The following is a 25,248-nucleotide window of genomic DNA, read 5'->3' on the forward strand; positions in this document are numbered from 1 at the left end:
GGGACGTGGACCAATGGCGGCCCGCGGTGGGTGGCGGCTCCAATGAGCGCTCGCCGCGTCTGCCTGGAGGGGCGTCTCTGCCGCCGCGGAAGGAGCAGCTCGGCTGAGGCAGACACGCCGCGCCGGCCTCGCACCGGTCGCCGCTCGCTCCACGCCGCCGCCGCCCCCCCCCCCCCGTCCGCTGCAGAGGAAGCCGAACCGCCGCGCTTCGTCCGGATGGCTCCCGCGTCCCGAAGGCCCCGCCTGCCGCTCCTCGGCCGCCTGCTGCTGGCGGCGCTGGCTTGCCTGCCCCCGCTGTCAGGTGAGCGCCTCCGCCGCAGGCCTGGAGAAGCGGCCCCCGCCGTCGCGGCCCTTCTCCCTGCCCCGGGGCCCCCGTGCGAGCGAGCGAGCGAGCGAGCGAGGGAGGCGGGGAAGGCTTCCTGCCGGGGCTGAGGCTGAGGGGGTCCGGCCTCCTCGGTGGGTGCGGGACCGTCCGCCTGGCCGAGCAGCCGAGCGGGGAGCCCGGCTCGCCTGGGCTGAGGCTTGGGGCGCCCCCCGTGGGCCGAGCTGAGAGGCTGAGGCCAAGCGAGGCTTTTGTGCCGCAGATTCCCTGGCGGTGATGTCGGTGGACCTGGGGAGCGAATCCATGAAGGTGGCGCTGGTCAAGCCCGGGGTGCCGATGGAGATCGTCTTGAACAAGTGAGCCCGAAAGCCCTCCGCCTCCGCCGCGGCTCTGGGGAAGCGGCTCTGCCGGGAGGCTCACTTGTCTGCCTTGCTTGCTGTAGGGAGTCTCGCAGGAAAACCCCGCTGGCTGTGGCCCTGAAGGAGACCGAGCGGCTCTTTGGCGACGGCGCGGCAGGAATGGTAAGCCTTCAGAGGAGGCCCCCTTGGCTGGCTCTCCTCCCCCCCCCCTTCGGCTCTCAGTCAGCTCCCGGTTCCCCCCCCCCCCTCGGTCACTCTGCCACTGAATTCCGTTACTTCGGCCTTGCCTCTCAGCACATGCGCTCCCGCCATTAAGCAGGCTGGCGGGTTCTTTTCAATGCACACCGCAAAATGCAGAGAGAGGTTTGGTACTTTGAAATGTCTCCGTTTGAGCTTTATTGTGAGGAAAAAGCATTGCTGCCGCTGAGCATTGTCTGTTGTGGCGCTTTTATCTTACAGGCTATTAAAAATCCAAAGGTCACATTCCGCTACTTCCAAGACCTTCTGGGCAAACATTTTGACAACCCCAAGTGGCTCGGTACCAGTCATGGTTCCCAGAGCATCAGCTGGAGAGAGATGCAAGGAGGGAGACGGTCATCTTTAGGCTCTCGGAGTGAGTATCTGCAGCATCATCTTTCACCTGCTCCGGCACAGCGACCAAGTTGACTCAGAAAGCTTTGTACTTCCTGGAAATGAGTCCTGCATTTGATTTTATTTATTCCTTCTGGGCATTGGTCAGGTGTCCCAAGTGCTGTTGGAATAACTGGTGGGAGGGAGGCACCTGCCTATCGCTATTCAAGGAATGGGATTTGAACCATTTGCAGTGGTTATATGGATAGAATTTAGTTCCTTGCAAAACGTATTTCTACAAGCATCTTTAAGGGGACTCAGTTGTTCTTATTCTTTCAGCAAGTTGCAATATTCTCCAGAAGAGATGCTGGGTATGGTCCTGAATTATTCTCGGGCACTGGCTGAGGACTTTGCAGGTTGGAATTGCTTTGTGTATACATTGAAGCATGAGGATTTACTTTTGGGAATAGATGTGGACAAAAGACTGGGGGAGTGTTTCTCCGGCGGGGAGGGTGTTAAGCTGTTTTCTGTTATTCTCGTCTAGCGCTACGGAGCAATAAGATTAGTTAGGATGCCGTAGTTTGCTTACCAGGCTTTCTTCCCTGAAATGTTAGGAAGAGGAGACAAGCATTTTCAGGATTAATCGCATCCCTTTGCAATATGTTTTTATGCAAAATATTTGCTTTTAGAAACAGGGATGGTCCTTACTTTGCTAATTTTTAATTTGTGGTTCTTCTGGAAGGACACTTGGAGGAGGGTGCATCAGTTTTATCATTATTTTAAATTTATGGCAAGCTTTTGACAGCAACTTATCAAAAATGCTGCAAGCATTGCATAATTTTAGATCTTGCTTTATTGTTGTTGATAATGTTTGAGTTGTTTTTAGCAATGATGTTAGCTGGCTACTATGTTGTTGAAATAAAATGAGACGATCCATTTTGAAAATTACATTTTGCCCGCAGTGAAGTAAACCACAAGAACTTAAAAGGTACGTGAACTGTGAGTTAACTAGCTGCTTTCACTGCTCCTTCAGAGCAACCAGTCAAAGATGCAGTAATCACCATCCCTGCATACTTCAACCAGCGGAGAGGAGAGCCGTTCTGCATGCTGCCAAAATGGCCGACCTCAAGGTTCTGCAGCTCATCAACGATAACACTGCCGTGGCATTGAACTACGGCGTCTTCCGGAGGAAAGACATCAATGCCACCGCTCAGGTGGGTGGGCCAGGGAGGCTGGTGGGTGGGGGCAAACTGAATAGTGCAATATATTCAGGGAGCAGGATCTCATTCCCAGTTTCAAGATGAAGCTTTTGTTTATTGATTATGTGCCATCCGGACAGTGCTGACTCTTAGCAACCACAGGAGGGTTTTTTTCAGGGTGGTCTGTTCCCAACCTGCTCCTTCAGACCTTCTGTTAGTGCACCCATTGCCACAAATAAGTCCAATCCCACCTTGCTGCTGGTTGTCGTCCTCTTCTCTTTCCTTCGGCCTTTCTCAGCTTCCATGATCCTGTAAAGGAAACAAGACTAAGTAGAAATACTGTGATGTTCCCGTGGGTCGACCATGAGGCCAATGTTGAGAAAAGACAGGACCACGAACTTTCTCGAGATGGAGCGACCCAGATGAGAGTCTGAGAGCCCCTTTTATTGAGACAGGACAAAGGCAGGAGGAGCAATAGCATGGGCTTAAAAACAGCCTGTAAAAGTACAATTTCTAATCTACTGCTTTTCATATCAAATCGCATATTTAAATTCACTATATTCAAATCCTGGACGTCAATGGTAAGGCCACATCTCAGACTGTTATGTTATGAACTATCAGGATGTTATGGCTTTCTAGGAGTTTGTTTTCTCCTGTGTGATTCAGCGTGACTCTGCAGGCCCTAGTATGACTAGGCCATGGAGGACACTCACCTGCACAAGGAACTTATATTACAACAAAATACCACATGTAAAATGGTAGTTCAGGAATAGATGCCTCTAGAGGTTTCTAGGCCCTGTCCGCAGCATCTCCTTGACAGGCGGTGGCAGTGGAGAAGGAGCCGGGCTGGGCAGGCCACAAGCTGACTTGCTGGCATCCTTTTCCTAGAGTGCCTTTTGAAGGGCCATCTTTTTCTCTTTTCAGAACATCATGTTCTACGATATGGGGGCAGGCAGTACCGTCTGTACCATCGTGACTTACCAAACTCTGAAGACCAAGGACTCGGGGGTCCAACCACAGCTGCAGATCAGGGGCGTTGGGTAAGAGTTCCTGTTTGAAATCTGATCTCTCATTTTCTGGCAAGTCAGAAGGAAAGAGAGGTGCAAATGTGTCAGATGGTTTGAGGAAAGGGAACAGAGGCTTCGGAGGGGGGGAGGTCAGAGGAGAGGGTTAGACTTATTGGCTCTTTTTGCTCAGCTTTGATCGGACGTTGGGGGGGCTGCAGATGGAGCTGCGCCTTCGTGACCACCTGGCTAAGCTCTTCAATGAGCAGCACCCGGGCAAGGATGTCCGGCAGAATCTCCGTGCCATGGCCAAGCTGCTGAAGGAGGCCAATCGGGTGAAAACGGTGTTGAGTGCCAACGTGGACCACATGGCTCAGGCAAGTGGCCCCCGGAGTCCTTGACCGCAGCTGGGCGCAAGGGGTTAAAGGTGGCGGTGAGAGGGAGGGGAGCCTCCCAGGCCAATTCCTTCGCTGGAGGATTTGGAGTGGTGAGTTGGGGGCTCTCAGGTTCTCTTTTCTTCTTTCAGATTGAGGGTCTCTTGGATGACATCGATTTCAAGGCCAAGGTTTCCCGGCAAGAGTTTGAGAACTGTGTTCTGACTTGTTCGAGCGGGTGGCGGACCCGTCCAGCAGGCCCTGGGTAGCGCTGAAATGAGCCTGGTAGGTACAGGAGTGGTGGGATGCAGCCTTTGGGAGTCGCAGGGCTCCACCAGCTATTTAGCTGATGAAAATGCGGATTGCACAGCAGCGGCTGCGTCTACTTGGAAAAAAAACGTCATCTGGTTAATTGGAATATGTTTTGTTCTGAGTTCGCACCACCCTTGGTTAGAAATACATAATGGTAAAAGTGCTTCTGCTGCTGACGACCACCCAGAATGTCACCATCGGATAGCTTAGCCTGGACAGCTCCTGAGCAGGCTCCGTCTCTTTCTCCCACTCTCAGGATGAAATTGACCAAGTGATCCTCGTTGGAGGGGCTACCCGAGTGCCGAAGGTGCAGGAATTTCTGTTACAAGTAGTCGGCAAGTAAGGTTGCTTCCTTGGCCTCCTCCCCACTGCCCCCTCCTTGGGCGGCTGAGCGTAGCCAGTCGCACCTCACCCAAGGGATCCACCCTGGCTCGTCCAGCTCAAGGCTTCCTCCTGGCTGGCCTTGCAGGAACGGAGGACTTAGGCCAGCTCTTTCGGCTGGCTGAGGAGCAGGGACCCCCGCTCAGGCATGACCTCCTCTGAAGTGGGGCACAGCTAGCAATGGCAGGGGGGAGGGGAGGTGGTCCTCCACTTGGCTGTTGGAGCAGAAGGACAGCATCTCCACTTTCTCCAGAGAAGAGCTGGGGAAGAACATCAATGCTGATGAGGCTGCTGCGATGGGGGCCGTCTACCAGGCAGCTGCTTTGAGCAAAGCCTTCAAGGTGAAGCCGTTCATTGTCCGTGCTGCAGGCCTTGTACCCGATCCAGGTAAGAGGCAAGCGGGGAAGGGCTGGGCCTTGGGGAATGAAGCTGGGCCACTTTCCAGAGGGGCGAAGGAGGGCAAGCAGGCCGCCTCTTCCCCCCTTCCCTCCCATAGGTTTTAAACAATTTTTATTTATTTTTGAACAAGACAAACAAACATAAAAATAAAATAAAAACCATCTTCCATTACAATTGTAGAAAGTGTGTCGTTGGTTACAGTATTTCCATGCATCTCTTCCATAGTCACCAACCTGCTTTCATATCAAATCGCATATTTTAAATTCACCTATATTCATGTATATCACAATATTATATCTCAACCTTAATTGGACTATAATTGGTTGTTTACGTCCTTTTATATCTAATATTCAAAATCTAGAATAGGATTATATATAACATTCTATTAAATCATCCTAAAGTCATCCAATCGCAATACATCTTTGTAACATATTCTAAAGCGTTTAAACCTCCTCTCAGTATTCTTCATTTGTTGTTTATATAAAATTTCATATTATCAAACTAATATATCTATATGTATTGTTATTTTTAATCATTATTATAGTTATTGTCACTTCATTTTATACGTACTACTAGTAAACTAAATTTTAGCTTAGCTTTTATTATACATTTTCATTGCATCAACCTGTATCTTTCCAGCAATAGTGCAGTCTTATATCTTTTGCCATTGTAGCATTAATGTTCTAGTTACTTTCTTAATAAATCTTGTATGAACTTCTCTTCGCAACATGTTGTTCTTTTCGTATCTCATAAAAGCTCAAAACCCAGCATCTGCTCTTTCCATCAGCTTATCTTTGGTTATCACTAGTACTTCTGTCAAGATTTCTCTCCTTATCTCTGTCAATTTTCTCTCTTTTCTTCTTCTGTGACTTGAAGTCTGAGGTAGAGTTCCACTCCATCTATCTCCCGTTTTGATATTCCAATCTTGCCATTACCAACCAAGCTCACTTTATTGTCAGTATCCACAGTTTTCTTATCTCTTTGCTCATTTTCTCTTCCATTTTTTGAACTCTGTCTTTCACATTCTTCATTTGATAAACATCCTCAGTTTTTCCATCAATTTTTTTTCTGTTTTGTATTCCATATTCTCTTTTCAATTCTCTCTTTCACAACCAATAGATTTTGAATTTCAAACATAATCATTTGCAATGTTACAGTTTCTTTTTCCTGCTGCGCCATTCTTCCAGTTTTGCAGGTACTGCCACCATAGGATTCAAGGCTATTTTAATAAACTTGAAACAGGTTCATTTATTCTCTTCAAGTCAAAATGTTGTCTTTCCCCCAATAGCTAGTGAGAGAACTCCCCAAAAGCACCTGTATAACAACTTGTGCTCTTCCTACTATCACTGTCAGTAAACAACTGAAAGAACCTTGAATCTCAAGTAATAAAAGAGAAAGAAGGAAAAACAATGTATCCAGCCTCTAAGTGGCAGTGTAACTGCTTTTCCTCCTTTTTACAACCCTCTTTATAATTCTTATTATTATCTTCTTCATATTCCAAGCTTAAGAAAGAAAAAAACCCTTAAATGGAGATCAAAAACAATCCAATCAGCATTATAAACAAAGAAGGAGAATTTTATTTAATCCATAAGTGTAAGCAAAAGTGAAAAAAGAAGAAGAAAAATTCATTCAGTTTAAAAAATAGGGAGTCTTTGCAAAAATTCCATGAAAAAAAAATAGAAACAGGATAACACGCTAAGTTTAATGTAGATTAATTTCGTCGCTTACAGTCTTCTATCTTCAATTTTAATTTTTTTTTAATTTTTTTGGGTAGTCTCTTTTTCTAATAATAAAATTTCCTCACCAATTTGACACACTTTCTCTTTTCACTTTCTTTCCGGAGCTGCCCCAACTTCAGCAGCTTCATTAGCTGCATTTCTATCGCTGGAAAAAAGGCTATTCCTGGATCTTTCAGGGACTTTAAGGTGTCCCTGAGATCAGCAGGAGGTGCCCTTCTCAATCACCGTCTCTGCGAGATGGTTTAGATCCGAAGGGACCTTCCCTTGGCAGAAATATCGACTACGATCTCAGAGCACCAAGATCGCACATCACGACATCAGCCCCTTTCTCCCCTCCCACAGGTTGAGTTCACTCGGGAAGTCGAAGAGGGGGACGAGTCCAGGGTCTGAAGCCACCCGGCGCATCCTCTTCCACGCGACATGGCACCGGGGTATCCCAGCGCAAAGGTCAAGCAACCTTCAAACCGCTACACAGACTAGCTTCGAATTCAGGTCAACTACCCTGACATGGGCTTCCTGAGCGACAGCGACCTACGGTGAAGGCATTTCTGGGCTGGCTGTGGGGAGTCCAGGCACTTATTGACTGCGGACTGCCAGGTGATTGGCAGAAGCTCGCAGCCTTCACCTGCTTCGCTTTCAGAGCTGGTGCCGTCCCCTGGGCTCGGACACAGTCTGTCCCCTCTGCTCCTTTTGGACCTGCGGGTTGCAGTTGAGGACAGAGATGCTTGCCCGCTTGCCTAGGGAGTTGGCATCTCGGGGGCAGAGCTGGAAGCCGGATGGAGGGTGAGGAAGGGCCTCCCTGCTCACCCATCCCCATCTTGCTGCAGAGCTTTTGGGTCCCTGAACCTCACGAAGGTGAAGCTGCGCGGTGTGGGGGAGAGCTTCAGCAGCACCTGGATTACGAATCCAAAGGCATCAAGGCCCATTTCAATATGGATTAGAGTGGCGTGCTGAGCTCTTGATCGGGTAAGTCAGGAGGGCCCTGGCCTTGGTTGGTTCATTGTTTCCCATTGGGATCTACTTTGTGAAAGCTTTCCGTGTGGGTTTTTTCCTTCAGAGTGACAGCAGTCATGATTTGGGGAGGGGTTGAGAGGCCAAGGGCCACAGGTTGCCCACACCTGCTGCTGAGCTCCAGCCCCTGCCCACCCACAGGAGCGTTTCTCCTTCCCTCTTGCAGGTGGAGTCTGTCTTTGAGACCGTGTAGAGGAGAAAAGCAGAGGAGGAATCCACACTCACCAGTAAGAGCCACGCTGGGGCTTGCAGGGGGTTGGGCCAGGGGACAAGACTGGCCTTGTCAGAAGCCGTCTGAGGCTGGTCTCTTCTTCTGGGCAGAACTTGGAAACACACCATCTCCAGCCTGTTTGGGGGAGGCAGCCCTGGGACAGAAGCCCCCGAGAACGTGACGGAGGCTGTTCATGTGAGTAAGGGCTGGAGCCTCACGCAGGCTGCGCTGGAGTTAGCATCAACAAGGGGGGGGGGGGGGGGGTTGAGGGTACCCTGGGTTTTTGCATGGGGCTATACGGACATTCAGGAAGCTGGTCTTGTTTGGCCCTGGGTTTTATGTGGCTTGGGCCAGGTCTCCAGAGCCCCCCACGGCTTGGCTGAGGGGTCTGGCTGTGCAGAAGCGTCCTCAGGGCCCCTTGTGGTTTTTCCGCCCCCAGGAGGAGGAAGAGGCTCAAGCAGAGTTGGGAGAGAGGATCAGAAGGACCGTTGCTGGGCCTGCGAGTGAGGAGGATGAGAAGCAGCCGCCCAGGTCTCAGAGAAACCTGCTGCTGGAGAGGCTTCGGCCCCTGAGGGCCCGCAGGAGGAGGACGCTGCTGCAGAAAAGGGGGGGTCCAAGGTGAGGCCTTTTCTGGCAGGGAGGGGTGGGAGGGCTTTTACGTGTGTCCAAGTGGAGCAGGGCACTGGTGTCTCCCGCCCTGTGCCACCCTTCCTCAGTGGGCTGCTTTGAATCCTTGTCTCCCCTTGATGGCTGAAGGTCGATCTGCATTGGCTCTCAGACCACAGGCCCTTCCGTGGCCCCACAAGGAGCCCCCCCATAAGTGACATCCCCATAAGCATAAGTGTGCCCCCCATAAGTGTGACCCAGTGAGGCGGGGCTCCTGGGAGCGCTTAGTCTCAGAGGCAGAGGAGACGCTCACCCCGCCTCTGGCGAAAGGAAAAGGGAGCAGCCAGAAACGCCGTTGCTGCCCCCCAGGAAGCCCCAGAGAAAGCAGAGGCTGGGAAGGGGGAGGAGTCCCCCGAAAAGCCCCTCCGAGAAGGCAGCCGTGGCGCTGGAGGAGGAGAGGAAGGCCATGAAGCAGGCGGCTGGTGGAGGAGATTGCAGTGGAGCTGGACGTGCAGCGACGTGCTGGAGCTGCTGCCGGAGGAGCTGCAAAGCTCCAGCCTGAAGTAGGTGGGGGGGTAGGCCGGCCCCTCCTTGACCTTGTGGGGAATGGGTGCTCTGGCCCTTTCCCCTCCTCCTCCTCATCTCTCCCGACCTCCCAAGGTTGCAGGAGCTGACCGCAAGGGACCTGGAGAAGCAAGAGAGGGAGAAATCGGCCAACAGCCTGGAGGCCTTCATCTTTGAGACCCAGGTACGAGGGGAGGAGGGGTGCAGAAAAGCCTGCCCCCCTCCCCCCCCCCAGCCTACCCTAACTGACCTCCACGGGACACTGCCAAGGAGCAGCCAGGAGGAGGAAATAAGGGTGGCTGCTGGAGAGGCAGCCCCCCCCCCCCCCCAGGGCTCCTCAAGGGACTTCAGAGGAGTGAGTCCCCCCTCGTGCCCTGCAGGACAAGCTCTATCAGGAGGAGTACCAGTTTTGTGGCAACGGAAGAGGAAAAGGGAGGAGATATCCAGGGAAGCTGAGTGAGGCTTCCAGCTGGATGGAAGACGAGGGCTTACGCTAGCCCAACCAAGGTGAGTGGCACCAGTGCAAAGGGGCTGAGAGGCTGGAGCAGGAAGACCCGGGCAACCCCTGGCGGTTCCCAACTTCCCCCGTCCCTGGTCAGTTGAAAAGGGGGCTTCAAGCAGTGCCTTCAGATGGTAGCTGAGAGGGAGGGAGGGGCTGCTTCGGATGCCCCTCCCTCGTCAGGCAGCTCACAGGGAAGAGCACTCGGCAAAGAGCTGGTCAGTCAGACAGGTGGCGTGGCACGTGGCCTCACTCCTTCGGCACAAAAGGCCCCATACGAGAGGCCTCTGTTATTGGCTCTCCTGCCACCTGTGTTTCCTTATGATGAACGGTGGGGCTTGCTGAGACCCGGTTCGTTGGCCCAAGAACTGGGTCAGCTTCTGCATGGGCCCCTCTGGCTCGTGTGGGCAGTGGCTTCCCTATCAGAAGCCCTGAAAGGGTGGCTTTGCGCCAGGCTCCAACTTCCTCTCCGTTGCCATTCCAAGGAGCTGAAGGAGAAGCTCTCTGAGCTGAAGAGGTTGTGCCGGAGCCTCTTCTTCCGGGTGGAGGAGAGAAGGAAGTGGCCAGACCGCCTGGCTGCCCTGGAGAGCCTGCTGAACCACTCCAGCATTTTCCTCAGGTAGGCAGGAGGCAGAGCAGGGGCCCTAGGCCTCCCCCCCACCCTGGGGAGACTCTTCAGCTTCTGCAGCCGGGATTGCGCCTGTTCAGAGTGCCCAGGATGCAGCCAGGGCCTTGCAGCTTTTTACCTCTTCCGTGGCGTTTCGTGAACTGTGGGGCATCCTTGTTTCTGTAAGTGGAAGCTAGAAAAGGAATTTCTGGGAAAGGCTTCAAATTGTGGGCTCTGATTGCTGACTTAAACGGTAACTGCAGGTCTATTAACAGAAATAGAGGGTCTGCTCTTAAGTCCAGCTTGCTGGCTTCAGACCAGCTCTGCCCAGCATCAGCTGCCCTCTCCTGGTGCAATTGAGGAGGGGGGCCGCTGCCTTGAGCCAGAGGCACCTGTGCCTGAGTTTTGCTTCAGGCGGGTCGAGCTCCTTTCTGCTCCTTTCAGGGGGCCCGAATGATCCCGGAGCCCTGATCAGATATTCACCGAAATCGAGCTGAGCACTTTGGAGAAAGCTATCAATGAGACGGAGGTCAGTGCAGCCGCGGGAGGTGACCACAATGTTGGGGATTCCAGCCCTGCCTATGCGTTTGGGAGCCGCACTTCATCCCAAAAAGCACAGAGGGCTTCTGCTCCAGGAGGTCTCGGTGCTCTTCCTGTCTCCGAGTTCCTTCACTGAGGCAGGAGGTCAATTCCCCCAGGGAACCTTGTTCCACGTGGCTCAGCCAGGACTTGTGGCCGGTCCGATTCCTCAGGGGGCCTTCTGAATTCCACTGCCATCGGCCTTGACTGTATGAACTGCTCAAAGGCAGCTGTAACATCCCTCGGGTGTCGTGCCCAAAGCGAGGAAGGGGCTTCTTAGGCAGAAGGCGGCCAGCGGTGAGTGGCCGGGAGACAATGACGGTTGCCCTTTTTCCCAGGTGTGGAAGAACGAGACTCTGGCCGAGCAGAACAAGCTGCCCCCACCGCCAAGCCCGTTCTGCTTTCCAAAGACATTGAGGGGAAGATCACAGGCTTGGACCGGGAGGTGCAGTACCTTCTCAACAAGGCCAAGTTCACCAAGCCCAAGAAGAGGGAGAACGCCACCGGGTCTCCGGAGAATGGCAAGACCCCCCCTCCCAAGCAGGAGACGCGGGAAGGTGAGCAGGCCTTCTGGGTTAGGGAGGGCTGCCTTCTCTGCAGAAAGGTTTCTCCTCCACAACTGTGCTCTTTCTGCCAAGAGCAGATCGACCAGAAGATGCCAGCCCAGCCAAAGAGCCCCCACGGAGGAGGAACGCCACTGGACAATGAGCTGGACCCAGATGGAGGTGAGGGAACCCCGCTGGAGGGGGAGAGGAGGGGAAAGCCTTTTCTTGGGTCTTCCTTGGGTCACCCTGGAGTCCACATTCACCCAGAGCCCCAGGCCACAGCAGGGGCATTTACCTGCAGTCCTCACTCGCTGGCCTCGTCATCTACTGTTGCAAATGTCCTGGAAGATCTGCCCATCCCACCACCCCAGGGCCACCTGATCGCCGTTTGCAAACCTTTCTTGATGGCTTCCCACAACCAAAATCAGTGAGGAAACCTTTGCTCTGGTCGGCTTCCCCAGCCTCCTTGTGCTTGCACTGACCCTCAGCCTCTTCTCTCCGCCATCCTGGCTTCGTGCAGCGCTGGCTGGGGCCCTTCTTCCCATGACCTCCCTGCAGCCCACCCCCACCCCAGGATCCCAAGCTCCTGACCTGGGTCTCCTGCCACTTCCCAGTTAGTGACCCATTTGTCTTGGAGTCAGGATATCAAACCGGCCATTGCAGCCACCTTGCTCAGGTACAGCGGTGCCGGCCTGAAAGGCCACGGCAACCAGGCGAGCAGCTGCATCATTCACAGCACGGCTAACATTGCAGGCAGAGGATGGAAAAATAACACTAGTTGAATAATGCAGAGCTGCTTAAGTGGGCTGGGACTTTCCACAAGCGCCTGGCAGGGCTGGGCACAGTCTGGCAGGGAGTCCCACGCGAGTCCCTTGATTGGCCAGAGGACCATGACGGGGTGGGGGGGACTGTCTGGAATAGCAAAGGCCCAGTGGGGTGTTTCTGAGATTGTTTCCTCATCTGAACATCTGTCTGTTCGTTTTTGTCTTCAATGTAGGCACGCAAGCAGATAGACTGCAGAGACAAAAGAGACCAGAAGTAATGATGAATTGTAACACTTCCTCAAGTCCCTGTGTGCATCATCAACATCTATTTATTTACAGTTAATTTTACTGTTTTTATGATGGACATGGTTAGTGGAACATGGCGCACAAACTGATGACAAATAGAATTGTATTTTTCCCCCTTTTGGTTTGGGGATTTGGTTCTTGCTCATTTGGAAATTTTGTGCTGTATCAACTCCTTTCTTTAAGACGACTTTTCAGCTCTTTTGGAAATGTTTGTGGGGCCTGACCCAGCTTTTTTCCTGGGATCAGCCTTTTTCACCAACGGATTAAATCTACCTGGATTCCTCCAGGACACCACAGCACAGCGTACCTGCTCTGGGCTCTGCTTTTGATGCAGAAAGCAGGGCCTGCAGCGGCTCTCCTTACCTGAAAAACCCTGGTCGTCTTACTCTCCGTCGCTGGCTGCTGCCGTTGTCTTTGTTCCGCAGCTCCATGTCACAAAGTCATAGATGAAACATAAATGGGTAGGCAGGAACGGTCTGAAAGAAGCCTTAAATGCTCCCTGGTGTATCAGAACAGCCGGGCGGCAGGCCATCAACACCCAGACTGACAAAGCCAGAGAGAATCTCCTTCTGTTCTCCTTGGTTCACTGAATGCCCGCAGCCTACCTCTGCCTTGTTCTCTATCCGTTTCAAGGGGCCTCCGGGCGGCTGCTCTTGTGAGAGCAAGGGGTGCTGTCTGAGGGTGGCCGGCCGTTCTTTGCCCCTAAAGGGTCCGACTCCTGCTAAGCACTTGAACAATCCTGAGCTGATTCTTCACGGGGCATTTTTGTTTGTTGTTCACATGGTGCAGGGGAATGGGAAGTGGCTGCCAAGGGGGGGCTGCCGCTGAGCGGTGCATCTCTATTTGGCAGTTCGTCCTTGCGGGCTGCTGGGCTGTTGAGCTACTAGGGGAGACGGATTCACCGAATGAAAAAGGTCGCCTTGCAGAGGGAGACCCACTTTCTCTGTCTTCGTCGTCTCCCCGGAGGGATCCCCTTGGCAGGAAGGGGAAAGGAGCGTCCTGTGGGAGGCCCAGTGCAAACCCCCCTAGGCTTAAGTCCGTCCAGGAGGGTTTCCCCCCCCCTTTAGGCCAGTTGCTGGAGCAACGCGGGCTTCGAACGCTTAACTCTGATGCATGGCGCCCCTCCCGCCGCCCCCATTTCCCTCCCGCCGCGGCCTTTCCAGCGGCCGAGGGGCTTATTGGTGGGGAGGGGCGCAGGGGTCTCCGCGGGCCCCTCTCCCTCCACCCTCGCTCTTGGGTGTGGGAGGGGAGGGCGGGTTGGCTGCTGTTGCGCATGCGCTCATCGTGGCCTAGGGTAAAGCGGGGGGGGGGTTTGCCTGCCATTGCTCGTAACTTAGGAAGCGGCGTTTGTGGGAGGAGTGAGCGTCCGCCCTGGCCAATGGCGGCGGGATGGCGCTCGGGGAGGTGCGTCTTCCGGCCAGGCGAGGGAGCGCGACCGTCTTCCGGCGGGGGGGGTACGTGGGGCCGGGAGGGGGGGGGGGCGTTTTCTGGCCGTTCGAGTTTGCCCGTCGCCCTCCAGGCCGCCCTCCTTCCCCGGGCTTCGCAAGGGCTTGGCGGGGCCGGCCGAGGCTCCTCGTGCCTTGAGGGCTCCGGTCGGTGCGGGCCGCGGGGGGGAGAGCCGGGGCTCCCGCGTAGCCAGGAGGGAGGGAGGGGCTGGTGCCGCCCGGGTTGGTCCTCCGGGCAAATTAGGCCGTTTAAATAAAGAGATGCACTTTCAAGGCGGCGTCATCAGTGGAGGGAAGCGACCTGTGCCCGTTTTTCACCACCCTCCGTGTGCGCAGAGGGCGACTGGTTCCCGTTCATGGCTGCTCCGACCAGCAACCGTCGTTCATTTTAACAGCCAAGATGCTAATTAACGACTGCAGCGATTCCCTCAAACGACTGTGGCAAGAAAGTTGGAAGATGGGCCCAAAATAAGACTTGCCTGTAAAAGACAGAAAAAAATGAGGCTCAAGGGACTCCGGAGCGGGTCTTTCTCCGAAATTCTCCTTTCTGCGGCCAATTCAGAGTTGCAGATGGACACTGAAGCAGGAAGACATGAAAGGTGTCAGGACTGAAGTAAAATGAAATGTTTATTGCCAATTGTCCCCATTGAAGCAGCCCTTCCCCATCTTTCCTGGTGAGCCCAAGTGATGCTTTCCAAAGAGCCTGTTGGGTGGAGTGGTTGATGTGCTCCTGGCCTGGAAAGCAGACTTGAGTTCTAGTCTCGTTTTAGGCATGAAAGCCAGCTGGGGCTTTGGGCTAGAGCCTCTATCTCGGCCCAACCCGCCTCAAAGGGTTGTTGTTATCTTAGGAGAAAGGAGCATTATGTAGTTTGCTGCCTTGAGTTGCTTACAAAGCAATAAAGTATAAAAAAAACACTAATAAAGTCAACTGGCAAAGAGGTTGCTTTTGTTAGGCAATTTATTTAGCTAGCCCCGTAATCCTCTCTCCCCCTCTATCCCGAGTTGCCTTGTTAGACACCAGCAAGGGAAAGCTACATATTAATGAGGATTAAATGTCCAGCAAGGTATTAGATGCCTGTTACAACAAAAAGGAAATATATTAAACCTAATGGGGCCTTAGAGCAGGAAAAACGTGTTGCATTTTGCAAGGTTAACCCTTAAAAAAAGGGCCATTTAGAAGAAGAGGGTTAATAAGGCAACAGGGAGAGAAATGTTAGTACTTCCAAGGCTTCTTCCATCACTTGCACAGAGGTGTATTAGTGGGAAAGGCTGATAGACAAAGTTTGTCTAAGGGTTATTTTTGTAGCTCCTCCTCGGAGGCGAAAGGAGGCTTTGAGCCAGGAGGGGTCCGGAGGAAATGGAGCGGGTTTAGTTTTCCTCCTAAAGAGACCCCCTTACAAGCCCTCCTACTGGCTGCCTCGTCCTTTCTGGGCAGCAGTCCAGGCCCTGTTGGTTGTGTCTTGAAGGACCTTTGCCCTTTGGGACTGACTTACTGCTGGAGTGTGATGAAACCAAATATCGAGGCTCCTGCCAAGGAGAGCCTTCACTGAACTGTGATTCTGGTTTCTAACATCAGTGGCTCCTCTGTGGCACACCTGCTACTTGGAGTGGCTGAAGGTCCTGGTATTTTGTTCTTCTGCCCATAAGCTAATACATCTGGAAGGTGGATGGAAAATTATTGTGCTTTGGTTCTTACCTAGAAAGGGGGAGGGGTTCTTGTTTTTTAATCTCTGCCTGCTGTGCCCAGATGGTAATATTTTTTATGCTGAACTCGCCTCTCCGATGGGCAGCATTTGACCCGTGTTCTGTACGTCTCTCAGCTTGCAGAAGAGGCTCTTTGTCCTCGGCGTGGCCTGCTGGGAAGATCCGGAGGAAGGAAGGCGAGAGGACCGGTCCTGACGCAGGAGGCTGCTTGTTCCAGGAAGACCTTGATCCGCTCTGTTTGGTCTTGCATGTTTGAGTTTCAGAGGTCAGAACAAGGAGTGAAAAAAAAAACCCCTCAATGATCTTTACACGAACTCTGTTTATGACTGGCGGCTCTGCGGGGGGTCCCATTGTCGATGGGCGCATTTATACTGAACTCTGTGTCCAGCCTGGCTCTCCGGTTATCATTCTCTAGAAAGCAGCCATGAGCGCAGTTGAGATCAAACCAGAACTTTGAGAAAGCCTCCGCCTGGCAGAGACGCAGACGGACAGTCAGGCAGCTGCTGGCTCCCTCTTTTGAGCCCTCTGCCGCCAGCCTTCCTCTCCCCTCGGCCAGCAACTCTGCTGCGCCTGCAGTTTGGACTCTTAAAAGCCGCAGAGCCCTACTCCTTCCGTCCACTCTCTTTCTTGACCCTTGGAAGCACAGGCCCAGCCACAATGGCGGAGAAGAACTACAGCTATCACCGGTTTGTCATATTCACCGCTATGTATGTTGGGTACACCTTGTACTACTTCAACAGAAAAACCTTCTCTCTTCGTGATGCCTTCAATCATGGAAGAGGTACCATTGGACAAAGACGATTTGGGTGAGTTTTCCTTCCTACCTTCCGCCTCTTTGTTCATGGGATCCTTGGAGAGGGGACACCCGGGGTACAGAGCCCTTTTGACGTTCTCAGAGGCTTCATACCAAGAGAGTCGGAGGGAATTTGAGAACCACAGGTGTCACTTTGCCAGGGAAACCTGCCGCTGTTTCTCAGGCGTTGCACTCTCTAGAGAGGCTGCACTATTGGGACAATATTGAATAGCTTTTATTCGGAAAGGAATTGCATCGCCAGATTTGAGCTCGTCCTTGACCGGAAGGGGCAGAATGATTCCTGGCTGCTTTAATAATGCAGCAGGAGGAAACTCTCTGTGTGTCACCGTGGCCACTCAGAGGCCACAGGGAGCCCACACAGCCAGACCCGCGCTCAAGGGGGCCATTTTACTGCCGTCCTGTGTCGGAAAAGCACCACTTCTTCTCTGAAATGGCTGCCATTTCTCCGGCTTTCCTTCCTCTCTGGCCCGGCCGGTCCTGCTGCCCACCTTGTACTCCGGATCCGTATGCCCTTCAGGCCAGGGCCTGGCGATTGGGCTCTTGAGGTTTTTCCGGTGCTCCTCGTCCAATTCAGGTCTCATCACCAGCAGCCAATCTGCCGCTTACCGCCATTAGCAAGTTTCGTGAGTGGTGTCCTTTCAGACCAGCTGAGTGCCCGCTGGGCTCTTCTCTTCCGGCCTCCTCCTGGGTGGGATTGGTCAACGTGCTGTTTTCTTGGAGTTCCACCGTTGCCCTGTTTTGCGGGACTGTGTCTTGAACGGACTGCCCAAGGCCTGGGCTGGCCCCCCTGTGGCAGAGTGCTGCGCAAGGTAAGCGAAGGAGCCAGTTTCCCCCCGGCAGGGGCTGTTTGGTGGGGGAGCAGCAGTCAGGTTCTCGTCCCAGGGAAGCCAACAGAAGATGGCCCACATTGGTAGCCCCTGGCTTCTGCCTCTCCCCAGGCAGAGCTGCAAGCCGAGAACGCCGCCTTGGCTGGTTTTCTGTTTTCGTGCTGGGAGCTTTTGGCTCTTTAAAGGAACCAAGACCTGCCCTCACAGCTGTGGGAGAGGCGGAGGGCCGTCCGACCTGTGCTCTGCGAGTCAGAGACGTCATTTTTCTAGGAGGGCTTGGATGGCAAGGGCCAGCGGGAGCTATAAATTGCAAACCAATCATGTTGCGCTCAGATATTTTGGGATACCAGTCACCTCCTTTGGCCCTGAGCAAGTGGCCTTGTTCAGAGGTGGTTCTGCCTTGGTGGCTGGGAGCTGCCTTAAAAGACCTGTAGGCCAAAGGCCAGTTGATCCAGAACCTCCTCACCCAAACTCTTTTGGGAAACTCTTAATCCCGTGGCTGCCGCCTCCTCTTCACGTTCCCTCACAGCTCCGCATTCAGAGGCAAGGACTAAGTGTAGAAGCCGTGCCTGGAGTAAGCTTTCTGGGGCATCGTCTGCTGCATTGCTTGACTCCATTTGTATCCATGACCTTGGAGAGGTGGAATTCACAGGGCGCCTTGTCCGTTGTGTTTTTTCTCTATAGTGGTTTGAACCTTCCCAGTTTGGGACTTGGTGGGCCATCCTCTCCACCAGCATGAATCTGGCTGGAGGAATCGGACCCATTGTGGCAGCATTGATGGCCCTGACCTATGCCTGGCGCACCATCCTAGCCTTCTCTGGCACCCTGTGTGTGGTTGCCTCCTTGGTGTGCTTGCTCCTGATTAAGAATGAGCCTTCAGATGTAGGACTGCCCAACCTTGACTCTAAGCCCAAGAAAGGGAAACGAGGTGAGTACGTGGGGAAACAGGACCCCTTGATCAGAGGTGCCATCTTCAGGGTCACGAAAGCAGCTTCCTCAGGGGTGCCCCCCCACCCCCCACCCCCAGCCTTCTGGAGCGAAATGGAAACTTGCTGCGACTTGAAGCCAGGAATGCAGGTCTGAAATAAATATCCCTCTTTGTGAAGCTTTTCTTCTTATAAGCGTGTCTTCCATTTATATTGAGTCCCAATTACATATTGGGAAGTTGTATGCTGATCAATACAGCATCTTATAAGGCTAATCTGTCAATAAACCCGTCGGGCTTCCTTCCCTTTGAGGGGCAGAGAGGAAGCGCGCAGCCTGAGCGAGGGCCAGGGCAGAGGGGCGCAGGAGAAGCGTCAGGGTGCTGAGTGCTCTCTTTCTCACAGACTCCGCGAAGGACGACAGCACCTTGGCTGAGCTGCTGTGTTCGCCCTACCTCTGGGTCCTCTCCTCTGGCTACCTGGTGGTCTTTGGAGTGAAGACGTGTTGTACTGACTGGGGACAGCTCTTTCTCATCCAGGAGAGAGGACAGTCGGCCCTTGTGGGTAGGAAGCAGGCCCTTCCTTTCTCCTGGGGTTTTGAGAGCTTAGCACGTCCCAGAGTGGACGCCTGGCCTGGGTAAACCACAGTCAGTGTTCTGGGGAACTGTATCTGTGGGGAGGTCTTTTGCGTGACTGACCAGGGGTGCCCGGAGGGGCCCTGCAACAGGTAGGGATGCAGCCTCGCTGGAATTGCCCCCGTTTTTTTGCTCTTAGGCAGTTCCTATATGAGCGCCTTGGAAATTGGGGGCCTCGTGGGCAGCATTGCTGCTGGTTACCTTTCGGACCGTGCAGTGGCCAGGGTAAGCATGGAGGAGGAGGAAAACCCTACGCAGTCTCTGCCTGGATGCCGAGACCGAGGCGGTTTTGTCTGGGATGGGTTGACAGACACTTTGTGACAGGGATTTTGGATCCATGCACCTGTGTGTTGCAGGTGGGTCTCTCAATCTACGGAAACCCTCGGCATACCCTGCTCATCCTGATGATGGCCGGCATGGCTGCCTCGTTGTTCCTTTCCGAGTCACCGTAACTGACAGCTCCCCCAAGGTAACTATCGGAAGGAGGCTCAGTTATACAAGAATGGCATTGAAGGGGAATTGGTCCCCCTCCCCCATCTCATCTCATTTATATTGTCACCTGTTTGAGTAGTGAAAGGTAACCGTTTTGAATGCTTTTACCTTTAGGTAAATGCCACCTCTTGTGAGGATTTCCACAAGTAAAATGAATTGCAGGTTTAGAAACAATTTTTAATGGAACAAAACGCTGCAACTTTCAGGGAAACAAAACTGGGTTTCTGAAATCAGGGTGAAATTCATTTCCTGGATAGATTCTTTGCTTCCTGAACTTTTGGCCATTACAAGCTCATCTACTGAAGCCATGATAGGCCACTTATCGTTCAGCCCAAACTGTGTCCTTTCCTCTGGCTTCACTCAAAAGGCTTGAGAATTCCACGCATGTGGAATCTTCAGATACTGATGATGATGATGTCCCAGTCAGCAACGACGGGGCTTAATAGGTCTGCCGTTAATTTAACATTTTTAGCTAGCAAAGTGGCTTTGGAAAATTGCTGCTAAGGGTTTCCCTTTCTGGGGTCTTCTGCTTATGCAATTATTACTGTGTTTGTCTTTTCTGGACATTCTCTTCATGCTCCTTGCTCATTTCCCTTCTTTTTTCCCCAGGGAAATTATTCTTGGAATCAATTCCTCCATCCTCTGGCTGATCTTGTGGGCCTTACAGAACATGAGGTCTTTGCTCTCTCACTCTTTCTTTCTCTCTCTCTCTCATTTCAATCATTTTGTCGCTTCAGCCACTGATTTGATGGCAGATGCAGGGTCTTTAGCAGTAGCTGCTAGCCAGGGCTGTCAAACTTGAGGCTCATGGCTGGATGCATCAGACACTGGCCACGCCCACACCATTTAGCGAGGGGGGGGGTCAGTGTCACATGACGCCACGAGTTTGAGACCTCTGTGCTAGCCATAGAAGTGGGAGGCTTCCCTGAGGGGCTGCAGAAAACAGTTCTCTCTCTTTCCTAGTTATGCTGTTACAGTGAGACAACCAAGGTTTGATATTTTAGTACCCTGACCTAAAAGTTACCTTAAAAATAGCGCAGCTGGCTGAGGTGCTGTTATTTCCACTTTTAAGTGGATTACTGAGAAACCACATTACTGAAGGTTAAAAGACGGCTGTGCGTCATCGAAAACGGTAGCATTTGCGCAGACGAGTGAACAAGAGAGGAAAAAGGAGTCCGAGAGGCAGATGCAGATAGTAGGGAAAGCTGCCCTATTCGCACACCTGACTTTTGTCTGGCTCCGTTTTGTAGCGCTGGATCTGCTCTTGGGAGCCGTCTTTGGGTTTGCTCTTAGGACCAATTGCCTGTTTGGCGTCATAGCCAATGAGAGCGCCCATCCAAACTGTGGGCACTCTCACGCCATTGGGCCCTGATGGCTAACGGTACGTGAAAACATAATCGGAACGGTGGAGGATCCGAGCCCACCTTGAAGCCACACGCCACGGTCTCTGTCTCATGGGAAGAGATTCCGGGGACCGCATGCCTTTCAGCACGGTGGTGGAGCTTGATCTTGCACGGCAGCACTGTGGCCTTTTTCTCTGAGAATATCGACCAAGATGGGCCGCATACCGAAGAAAGGGACTGAAAGGCCGCACGGCTTCACTGCAAAGGAGCCTCCTTCATCCACAGCCAGGAGCTCAGAGAGGCAGACACTCTAAGCAGGTTGGCTGCCTGCCTTTACAAAGTGGTGGCAAAATCTCACCTGGTTGTTGCTGCCAGTTCTCATCCTTCAAAACTTAGCGGATGCCCTTAGTAGCGGCAGCACCCGGCAGAGGGGACAGAGCAGCTGAATAGAAGTTTCACCCTGAGAAATTTCTTCACTCACTCTCTCTCTCAAACACACACACCACACCTTTTTGGTCTGTGTGCTCATTTCCTACATTACATTTCAACTGACATTTTCCAACTCTTCTCACAAATTACACTCGGGTATAACCAACAGGAAGCATGTTAGAAAAAAAGGAGCCATCTCTTACTCTGTTTAGGTTCAGTCAACAGCAGGTAAGCTTAGAAGTGGACTAAAACTACTTTTAGAAATTGAGAAAGAGTAACCCTCAAACAGATCAAACTTTGTTGACTGTATCACAAGTATCAGTATAAACTGAGAGGTTCTATGTCCCATCGAACTTTAATAGAAGAAAAGCAGCGTTTAACTGTTGGAACTGCCTAAGAATTCTGCAGCCATGAAGCTCTCCAGATGTAATTAGATGCCTTTAGGAATAAACCTTGCTACATTTACTATAATAGCTTCTAAATTATGACTTATATGGAATGCGTGTGTCAACAAAAAAAAATAATGTCCAGTAAAAGCTATGTGTCCCCTGCTGAAGAGTTGCTGGGAATCAGGTGACATCTACCATAACTTGGATATCTGCCTATCCAAAGTCTTTGGGAAGGATTTAATAGGTGGGAAAAATGACAATTCAAACACTGTTGACTGAACGACCGTAATAATAAATGTTTTTGTTGGATGTCAGTTTATCCCAAAGTCAAGATTAAAGTCTTCTTTAAGAATATTTTATTTCCGCATGCAATAAACGAAGTGCCAAGCATAAATAAACACATGCATGTAGCCCACAAGGTTTCCTTCTAACCTCCAGCAGCAGAGGTGGTCCAAACAAGGCCGGGTAGAGGGCCAGCTCTGGAATTGCTGTGAAGCCTTTCGGGTCCCAAGATCCAAACAGTCCGTTGGGCAACTGAGGTGGAAGAACTTCATCCTATAACCCTGGGACAAAGGGCCGGCCTTCTCTGCCACCTCCAGGGCAAGTTTCAAGTTTTGATCAAAGAGCTCACATCTGGAACAGTAGCAGAACAGAAGCAGCCTTAGAATAAAAGGCCACCCTTGCTCCTCTCTCCACATTTTTCATTCTGTCTTTAATGAATATTCTTTTTTGACATAAATGTTTGGGTTCAGCATTGTCCCTGCATACTTATGGGGATATGCTAAAATATAAGCGGGTACATAAAGAAGACTGCAATGAGCCGAAGGAAATGCCTTATATTCGTTCTCACTTGCATCTCCTGTAAGTTAACAGGATAGACGGGCACATGGAGGAGGAAACGAGAAAGAAAAGAGTTTCTGGCAACACCCTTGACTTCCAAGAAAGGAGGAGAGAGAGGAAAACGGGGGGTGGCCAACGGACCCCACAAGCTCAGGCACCAGGAACCCCCCCCCAAAAAAGAGCCTTCCTCAGGGCGGGTGGGGGGCTGCCCAGGGGGGCTTGTGGGGAGGCTCTGAGCGCACCTGATGGGCATCTCCAGAGAGTAGAAGGGGTTTTTCAGGGCGAAGTCCGAGTAGATCTCGTAGATCTTGCGCAGGAGGGCCTCGATGCCGGACTGCCGCGGGTCGGCCAGCACCACGAACTTCATCCCTGCGGAGGGAAGGGAGGGAGGGAGAGCGAGGCCGAGGCCGGCATGGAGGAGGTCCCACCCCCGCCGGCCCCCTCGGCCCGGCCCGCCTACCTGTCAGCGTCTGGAAGCAGTGCAGCTTGAAGGTGTCCGTCTCCAGCACCTCGATGCCGGAGCTGCCCTGCTCGGGGGAGAGCTGCGACCCGATGGCGAAGAGCCTGCGCGACAAGCAGGCCGGTGGGCGGGGGTGGGTGGGGGTCGCGCCCGCCCCTCCCCGCCGCCGCCCCGCCGACTCACGAGTGGAACATGGAGGCCAGCATCAGCTTCTCGTTGGAGGAGAGCCGCGCGCGGCCGAAGCGGATGGCCACCGGGTAGTTGGCCGCGTTGCCCAGGAACTCCTGCACGTCCTTCCCGTCGGCGGTCAGGCGGCCGTTCACGTCGGCGCCGTTGATGGCCAGGACGGCGTGGCCCACTGCGGGGAAGGCGGCGGCTCAGCCGGACGGCCCCCCCCAGCGGCCCCCCCCCCCCCCCCGCGCGCCCGCTCACCGCGGATGCCGTCGCGCTGCCCGAAGGCCACGAGCACGCGCTCGTCGTGCGCGCGCAGCACCAGGTCCAGCGGGAAGCTGAAGGTCTTCTCGGCCTCGGCCCGCGGCGCGTAGTGGTCCAGCTGGTAGACGAGCCCGCCGGCCTTGTTCACCACGAAGACGCTGAAGATGGCCATGGCGGCACCCGTAGGCCTGGCGGGGAGGGGGGCTCGCCACGCCTCTTCCGGGGCCGGCCGGAAGTCGCCTCGGCCGTGGGGTTTCCGGCCTGCGCGGAGGGCCGCTTTCCTTTCCAGCCGGAAGCCGCCCAGGAGGAGCACGTTGCCGCGCCAGCTGCGCCATGGTAGGTAGGCCTCGGGCCGGGCGGGACGGGGAGGCGGCTGGCGCGGCGGGCGGCTGACCCCTCTGGCTCTCTCTCGTTTCCCGCAGCCGCCCAAAGACGACAAGAAGAAGAAGGACGCGGGCAAGTCCTGCCAAGAAGGACAAGGACCCCGTCAACATAGTCCGGCGGCAAAGCCAAGAAGAAGGTGGGCGCTGGGCCGGCGGGCGGCGGGCGGGCGGGGGAGGCTGTGGGCAGTGTGGGGCAGGCCTGACGGACTTCTCTCCCGCCCCGCGAGCAGAATGGGTCCCAGGGGAAGGTGAGGGACAAGCTGAACAACCTGGTCCTCTTCGACAAAGCCACCTAACGACAAGCCTCTGCAAGGAGGTGCCCAATACAAGCTCATCACGCCCCGCGTGGTCTCAGAGAGGCTGAAGATCCGAGGGTTCGCTCGCGCGGGCTGCGCCTACAAGAGCTCCTGGGCAAAGGTGAGAGGCGGAGGTGGTCCGCTCCTCCCGCAGGAGCCCAGCCTGTGGGCCTTGAGCGTTGCAGCCGACACCTACAACACACACACCCCCCCCAAATGCTGCTGCTCCCCTCGCTCGGTTTTCTAAGCTTCCTGATCCTCTGATGCGTGTTTTCTCCTGGCAGGTCTAATTAAACTGGTCTCCAAGCACAGAGCACAGGTCATCTACACCCGAAACACCAAGGGAGGTGATGCCCAGCGGCAGGAGAGGATGCTTGACAAGGTGAGCCCAGATGACCAATACTGTTTCTGCACAGCCAAGAGGATTGACTACATTACATCAGAAAGATCTAATTTCTTCTTTGGTTTGCTTTGCAGATTCTCAAATGGCTTTTCAGTTACTTGTATACACAAAAAAATAAATTGATTAAACTCTTTTGAGGCTTTGTAACGATCTCAGCAAGTGCCAATTATTATGCAAGGGGTAATATGGCTCTACTGTTTTTGAATAACAAAAAGATTTGCAGAATTGGGTTCATGAAATAAAACATTATGAAAGCATTGGCTTTATAACTGTGTGGCAGTGCAAGTAGTGGTCTCTCTTGATAAGTTTGCACAACTGAATAAACAAGGGATATATCGAAAATCATAGATGAGCTCCTAACTTTGATGGCAATATTTTCTGCAATCTCATATTTGCTTTGCGGATCTTAGACAAATGCACCTTTTAATATTTGTAATAGCTTACATTTATTGGAAACCATATTTTTAGTAAAAGCCATATACAATTATAACAACGGTTTTATTATAATGTAATACAATTGCGTGCATAAGGCTAGAGGAGCAGAGTTCATTTCACAGGAGCCACCACAAGTCTTCCGTAGCAGCAGCTGGGCTTCTTTTGATTAATGGCTTTGAATTCTGCTGCCTCGGGGACGAAGACTTTTAGCTGTTTCAAGGCCTTTCCTCTTGGACCCAGGCTGCTTATTTGCAGATTCAGCTTTGAACTGATGTCTAGAAAAAAGACAAAAGTTGAAGAGTTATTCTTTTGTATTAGGACAGGAACTTGAAGAGGCTGGATTCCTTCTGCTCTTCTGCAATGGGGGTTTCCAGCACCCACACAAAGGCTACTTCTGGCTATATATTTGTTATGCTTCCAGGGTCCAACTTTGGGGGGACGGGCGGCCATGCAAATGTAATGTGTTGATATCACAATTGTATGGATTTAGGAAGCCAGAGAAGATTCCAATAACTTTTGTTATCAGTTGAACTATGTGAAATGAGCCAATACATAAGTTATCATGTGCAACCATTCAACAAATTCAGAATCAATAAATGAGGAGGATGTGGTGGCAGCCAGGCCCTGACTCTCCACACACCACA

The 25,248-nt window shown here is 52.8% G+C and overlaps 3 protein-coding genes and 1 pseudogene across 3 annotated transcripts in view; 2 read left to right on the forward strand and 2 right to left on the reverse strand.

The window, feature by feature from the left end:
* On the forward strand, window positions 1–24,316 carry LOC116516442 (annotated as a pseudogene).
* Window positions 13,906–20,605, forward strand: SLC37A4 (solute carrier family 37 member 4). The gene is given in 15 exon segments (XM_032228920.1): window positions 13,906–14,470; window positions 15,617–16,253; window positions 16,255–16,306; window positions 16,889–16,920; window positions 16,923–16,976; window positions 16,978–17,001; window positions 17,003–17,061; window positions 17,063–17,123; window positions 17,826–18,069; window positions 18,470–18,628; window positions 18,839–18,924; window positions 19,056–19,131; window positions 19,134–19,168; window positions 19,801–19,874; window positions 20,449–20,605. Coding segments are annotated over 14 exon segments (1,167 nt in total). The 5' UTR covers window positions 13,906–14,470; window positions 15,617–16,157; the 3' UTR covers window positions 20,564–20,605.
* Window positions 21,686–23,397, reverse strand: TRAPPC4 (trafficking protein particle complex 4). Its single transcript, XM_032228918.1, has 5 exons — window positions 23,085–23,397; window positions 22,836–23,010; window positions 22,653–22,756; window positions 22,435–22,561; window positions 21,686–21,985 (listed from the first exon to the last, which is right to left on the reverse strand). The coding sequence occupies exons 1-5, from the start codon at window positions 23,257–23,259 to the stop codon at window positions 21,709–21,711; spliced, it is 858 nt and encodes a 285-aa protein (XP_032084809.1). The 5' UTR covers window positions 23,260–23,397; the 3' UTR covers window positions 21,686–21,708.
* The window catches only part of CCDC84 (coiled-coil domain containing 84), a 3,897-nt gene continuing 2,914 nt past the window's right edge, over window positions 24,266–25,248 (reverse strand). The window contains 1 exon segment of the mRNA XM_032228785.1: window positions 24,266–24,879. Coding sequence (XP_032084676.1) covers window positions 24,771–24,879 — 109 coding nt within the window. The 3' untranslated portion in view covers window positions 24,266–24,770.

This window comes from Thamnophis elegans, chromosome 13, assembly GCF_009769535.1.
Source record: "Thamnophis elegans isolate rThaEle1 chromosome 13, rThaEle1.pri, whole genome shotgun sequence".
Lineage (NCBI taxonomy): Eukaryota > Metazoa > Chordata > Lepidosauria > Squamata > Colubridae > Thamnophis > Thamnophis elegans.

Excerpts from the sequence above, each read along its gene's own strand:
- TRAPPC4 (XM_032228918.1), bottom strand. The coding sequence starts at position 23,259 with ATGGCCATCTTCAGCGTCTTCGTGGTGAACAAGGCCGGCGGGCTCGTC. Across the intron at positions 22,757-22,835 it reads CTGGCCTCCATGTTCCACTC|GCTCTTCGCCATCGGGTCGC; the intron begins GTGAGTCGGCGG and ends CTTGTCGCGCAG. Across the intron at positions 22,562-22,652 it reads CTGCTTCCAGACGCTGACAG|GGATGAAGTTCGTGGTGCTG; the intron begins GTAGGCGGGCCG and ends TTCCCTCCGCAG.